The 5,289-nt window shown below is 34.0% G+C and overlaps 1 protein-coding gene across 2 annotated transcripts; it reads right to left on the bottom strand.

Moving 5' to 3' along the window:
* Positions 1-764: 764 nt before the first annotated feature.
* LOC128546895 (uncharacterized) lies at positions 765-3,823 on the bottom strand. 2 transcript variants are annotated; one of them, XM_053518298.1, is made up of 4 exons: positions 3,533-3,823; positions 2,873-2,995; positions 2,523-2,629; positions 765-2,200 (listed from the first exon to the last, which is right to left on the bottom strand). In XM_053518298.1, exons 2-4 carry the CDS (start codon positions 2,935-2,937, stop codon positions 1,740-1,742), a joined length of 633 nt encoding a protein of 210 aa, XP_053374273.1. In that variant the 5' UTR covers positions 2,938-2,995; positions 3,533-3,823; the 3' UTR covers positions 765-1,739. The 2 variants fall into 2 exon arrangements, with proteins under 2 accessions (XP_053374273.1, XP_053374272.1); XM_053518297.1 differs by having other exon boundaries at positions 2,873-3,823.
* Positions 3,824-5,289: the final 1,466 nt, after the last annotated feature.

Here is a 5,289-nt window from a genome sequence, read left to right as displayed (position 1 = left end):
AATATATCATGAAGGATGTCTTCTACTTTAGGAATGTCACTGTGTTCTGTGCTTTTTTCTTTGTTAATGTCACAAATCTAGACAAATTTAGATTTGTCCCCTTTCTTCTACCTTGCGAATGTCATTTTGTTCTGTGTGTTCCACTTCCTGGATGTCACATTGTTCTGTGTCTTCTTCTTTGAGAATGTCACTTCCAGTTTCTGGTTCAATGTTATCATTTGTGTCGTCTTTAGTTTGGATAGAATTGTTGTTACTATCCGAAGATTGATCTTTCTGTGCCAGCATCTTTTCAAGCAGCAGAACATTTAATGCGTCATCTACAAGAAAATGTCCTCTGATTGCCCTGTTTATAGCTTTACCATCAAGCATATGTCCAACTGTATTTTCAGCATAAGCAGTCGCAAGAAGTTCTTTTCAGGCCAGTATTTCCATTAATCTGCCAATGCACCCTAAAAAGCTCATCTCGGTATGAAATCACCCAACCGTACCACGACTGATTTAATCTTGCTTCACTTGGTTCATTTTCTATAATATTGAGTGCCTTCCAGTACAGAGGCTGATCGAAGGTAAGAACCGGGGTTTGTATTCGAATGGTTAGATTGTGAAACTACAAAGTGCAGCGTTGAAAAGATACAAGACAGGTCACTTGCACTCATATCAATCATAGGCATGAACACCAAGGATGACTCTCCGGGATACTTTCCATGATGTACCATCTGCATAAATCCGGACCAACCTGGTGACTGTACTCCCAACGCGTCGTGCAATTTTAATCAGGAAGTCAAGTTCTCTCAGTGGTTCTTCAATGTCTGCTAAATCAATTAAATGTTTAAATATCATCTCTTCCATTTTGTTACTCTTTTGTTTGTAGAAATGAATGTCAATTTTTGCAATATCAGTTACCTCTTCATTTGCTACATGTACACGTGGGATAATTTGATTCGTTTTAAGTCTAGGAGTAACAGCTGCAATTATGCCCATCCCATGAAATGTGTTCAGTCCATCCAATGTACAAATGTTATGATCGACATTGTCGGCTATGTATTGCACAAATTCATTATTAGTTGTGTGAATAGTTGTTCCCTGTGTAACTGCAGCACAAGATTCATATTTCAGAACTTCTTGATAAGAGGAACAGAAACCAAGACTATGTAAAGATTCAAGTAGCATTTTAGAGCCAACTAGATGATGGACTTGCACACCTAAACCTATCTGTAGTGGTGCGATAACACTCCTTGGGCAAGCAGCTTGCACAATTGCTTGACCTATAGATGCAATCTTCTTTTCTCCTTGTTTGTTATCAATTATCTTATTTAGGAATATTTGGAGACTTTCAGGGACATACTTAAGGTTAGATTCAAGTGACATAATTTCGGATGCTGTTGGATAAATTTCTTTTGAATACTCGCCAGACTTTATATCACTGATAATAAGTTTTGCTGCTGTTAGTATGATAGCTTTCTGTTCTGATTCACTATCTTGTTTGCCATTTCTATTATAAAAAGAATGTAAAATGGAATGAGCTGTACTTTTAAATGTTACAACGTCATGTTTCCCATTCAGTTCTGATATAATGATAGCATCCCAAAAATGTTCAATCATTCTTTTTTTCATATAAGCTGTACCATATGCTTCATCATCCCCACACAGCTCTGACATAATTTTCACAAGATCTGACAGTGTTACCTGATCATGTTCATGATTTTCAAAATACTTCATGGTATCAAAGAATGCGTCTTCTATTTCTTTTTTAGTTGGTCTACCTTTTTTCTTTTTTGAGAATTAACAGGAGATTTATATGGCGTAGGAATTTGATAACCTGTCCTAAAATTAACGCTACATACTTGATGATATCGAGCTTCAGCAGCTGGAAGGTCGTGTACAAATTCAAGCCTACAAAGTACATCATTTCCCCATTCATCATTTCTCTGTTTACACACATTTTTTATTGTTTGCTGAAATTCTAGAGTTCTAACTGGGAAAACGTCATAACCTCTTTTATTTTCATTTTGTTTTGCGTCAGTACCACAAAAGATACATTTACTTTCAAAATCAAATGCTGTTTCACCAGATTTCCGTGTCTTTACACTAGAGCTTAAATCAGACTTTTCTTTTGATGTTCTAAGCTGGTTTGGGTGACAGTAGACCCTCCTACACTCAAGATGTACTATCTGGCCCGGAGAAACACATAGCAGATCACCTGAAATTGCAAAGCATTTGGTACATACCTGATTTGACAAGTACTTCAATAATCTACAGTCTAATATTACCAGTGTTCACTAGGATCAAAGTATGGATTATATTTTACTTATGCATGAATTATAAATTGACATAATCAAATTATGCATTATTCGATGCATGCTTTTAATTACATATATAATGTAAAAAAAATAATAAGTTGATAATAACAAATAATTGTTCATGTATAAAACAGGACATAACTGGCTTCATTGTTCTTCCATGTCCTCTGAGAACTGAAATCTTTCAACGCAGAATAATTAGAAAAATATAAAACTGTGTACCTTTCTTCTTGCTAACTGTCACTAAACTCATGCACCCCTTTGTACCAAGCTTGGCAGTAGGACCTTCATCTTTTACTTTACAAATAACACAGGCTTGCTGCTCAGTGCTGGAAAACAATATGGAGAGTTCTTTAATATATCACAGCGTACTTCGTTAATACCTTATGACAAAAAAAAAAATCGAGACATCTAGTGTACATATCGCATTGATGTGAACAGACTTCCGTTGCAATAGTTACCTGGTTTGAAATAAAAACGAAATCATTATTCTTTTTTTTCAAAACTAAACTAAGTTTCATGAATGCCGTTCAGATATAACTTATAAAATTTCAAAATCATTATGGTCTTACTTCATGCTCATCGCCAGAAAAAGCAGTAAGCAGCAGTAATCAAAGATAATGTACATCTGTTTCATCAGCTTCTCTTTAACAGTGTTTCAAATATAATTAATCGTGCTACGCATTCCATATTTCCTGAAATGAACAAAAAATAAATAAAATAAATTTACTTTTTTCGTTTTAAATAGAAATAAATGGGTTTACTATGTTACAATTCACTACAATTAAAACTTTACAATGAATCATAATATCTTTTCTTAATCAATTTAACGAAAAACAAATATTATTTCGAATAATAATAATATATATTCGTTACTTTCAGTCAAAAATAAACGCAATAGCCTATTTGCAGAGTTTTTCCATTTTTAAATTTATGACCCAAAAACGCTTCCGTAGATTTTTTTTTGGTTATATTCCTTATTAGGCAACGTGTTTTTCTATTATTTTTTTCATAAATACCTGTTTTTTTCATTACCATTATAGATATAAATACGTATGTTTACTGTACTAAAGCATATGTGGCCAATACTGGACATAATAAAGTGTATTAGCCTCTAGTAAACAAATCGCGAAAAACATAAAACATTAAAAGACCTTGCTTATTTTCGCCTCTTTAAAAAGTCATAGTGGCGTAAATGTTGTATTTATTGTTGCAAATAAACGTATATTTACCAATCCTTTGAAATATATTCGTCTTGGTGGTTAAATAAACGGATAATGTAACACTTTCACAGTAAACTTTGCAGACGCTTTGTTTACGTCAGAACCGGAAGTAGGAAAACGAGAGATATGGTGTATGGTAATGGACATCGTCAGAAAACGAACAAAACATAAACTTTCCGACGTTGTATCTGAAAACCCTGTCGCCCGATTTTTGAGGACTTTTTTTTAGTGTTTCACTTCATATTAAAGAACATATTTATCATAAGAAAGTTTCTGTTGGAATTAGTTTAACGTTGACATTCAGAAAAACCGGCCTAAATGGAGTTATCAAAAATCTATCAAAAAACGTATCAGACTACTTAAAACAGCGGTACCAGACAAGTGAAAATAACATTCATCTTCTAAAGCAAAAGAAACAAAAAAACATATTAGAAGAACTCTTATGTGGTATAATAGCTGAAACAAACATCAGATGACATAATAATTAAATGAAGAGAGTTTGCTTGAATGTTTCTTTAAGTTCTTTGAAGTCATTAAAAGTGTAAAAAATATGGATGTTTATATGATACTTTGTACTAACATTAAATGTATTGTTATAATCACATGAGAAGTTGTAAGTTATTGATGATTTTGATAAATCTAATTACATGTAAACGTAAACGTCATGAAACAAACTGTAATAGTTATCGAATGTAACAGATGACATTTGAAAGGCAATGGCTTCATGTCTGATTATAAGAAAACAAAGTTTATAAAGTTAACATATGACAGAAAAGTATTTGACCAATGTCCTACAAAATGTTATTTGCCCTGAAGTGAATTCTGAATTTAGTAGAAAGCTTCATATTATAAATGCGTAAAGATTTATCAGAATGAACATAGTGTTTCATATTAGAGAAATGCTTTCATTATCTGTCTAGCTCACTTGATACGATAACATTTTAAAATTTGTTACATATTCTTACGTGTCAGTTAACCGTTATCACGCTGGACACGATTGATTCTGCCTTTGCGACCAGTGTAGATCATGATCAGCCTGCACATCTGTGCAGTCTGATCAAGATGTGGATTGTTCGCTATTAAGTCTGTATTGTTTGGTAGGAACCCCTTTTAACAATTAATGGCACTGTCCAAATTGAAAGATGGTTGAACTAGAAAAAGTGGAAACTCTACAGGTCGCTCAACACGACAAAAACGAAAATGTTGCAGGCTCGGTTTGATTGAGCCTGTTCATAGACGGTAGTGGAAATGCATACTACCGTCCACGCCCCCTAACCCCGGGTTGAGCAGAACCACATTTACACATGCTAAAAGTACAAACAACAATTTAGAGTCATCCGCAGATGTGTTCATACGGTGGTGCACATGGAACCTTCAATGATACACTAGCGTGTAATTCTATGAAAAGCGGCGTATGGCCCCCATTTAAAATAATGGGTTAATAAGTTCATTATAGAGATTTAACAAGGTAAAGGTTAAAGAAAGAAGGAAAGTGAGTATTGTATATTATGTGGTTTACAAAGAGTTTTGATGTCCAGACCATCATGGGATCGCCATTTGCCGCACGATGCCAGTTACTTTACAACACCATGAACGTAAATCGATTCGGTTATAATAGTTAGAACGATATAAGCAAGGCCTCTTTGTGGTTTATTGTCTAAATGCCCCGTATTTCAATTATTGCACATTTGAACTGTGGTATATCCTACAACAAACCACGCAAAAGTTTTTATACGATCCGAAGAACTGGGAGATGAAGTTTATTA

The sequence above is a fragment of the Mercenaria mercenaria genome, chromosome 11, assembly GCF_021730395.1.
Source record: "Mercenaria mercenaria strain notata chromosome 11, MADL_Memer_1, whole genome shotgun sequence".
Taxonomy (NCBI): Eukaryota; Metazoa; Mollusca; class Bivalvia; order Venerida; family Veneridae; genus Mercenaria; species Mercenaria mercenaria.
The sequence above is the reverse complement of the archived record's forward strand: the minus strand, read 5'-3'. Positions and strand labels throughout refer to the sequence as shown.

Bases quoted from the DNA above. Each gene is read 5' to 3' on its own strand.
- LOC128546895 (XM_053518297.1), bottom strand. From the start codon at position 2,937: ATGAAACAGATGTACATTATCTTTGATTACTGCTGCTTACTGCTTTTT. The intron at 2,630-2,872 runs GTAAGACCATAA...ATTGTTTTCCAG, and splicing joins TTTCTGGCGATGAGCATGAA to CACTGAGCAGCAAGCCTGTG. The intron at 2,201-2,522 runs GTACACAGTTTT...TTGCAATTTCAG, and splicing joins GACAGTTAGCAAGAAGAAAG to GTGATCTGCTATGTGTTTCT.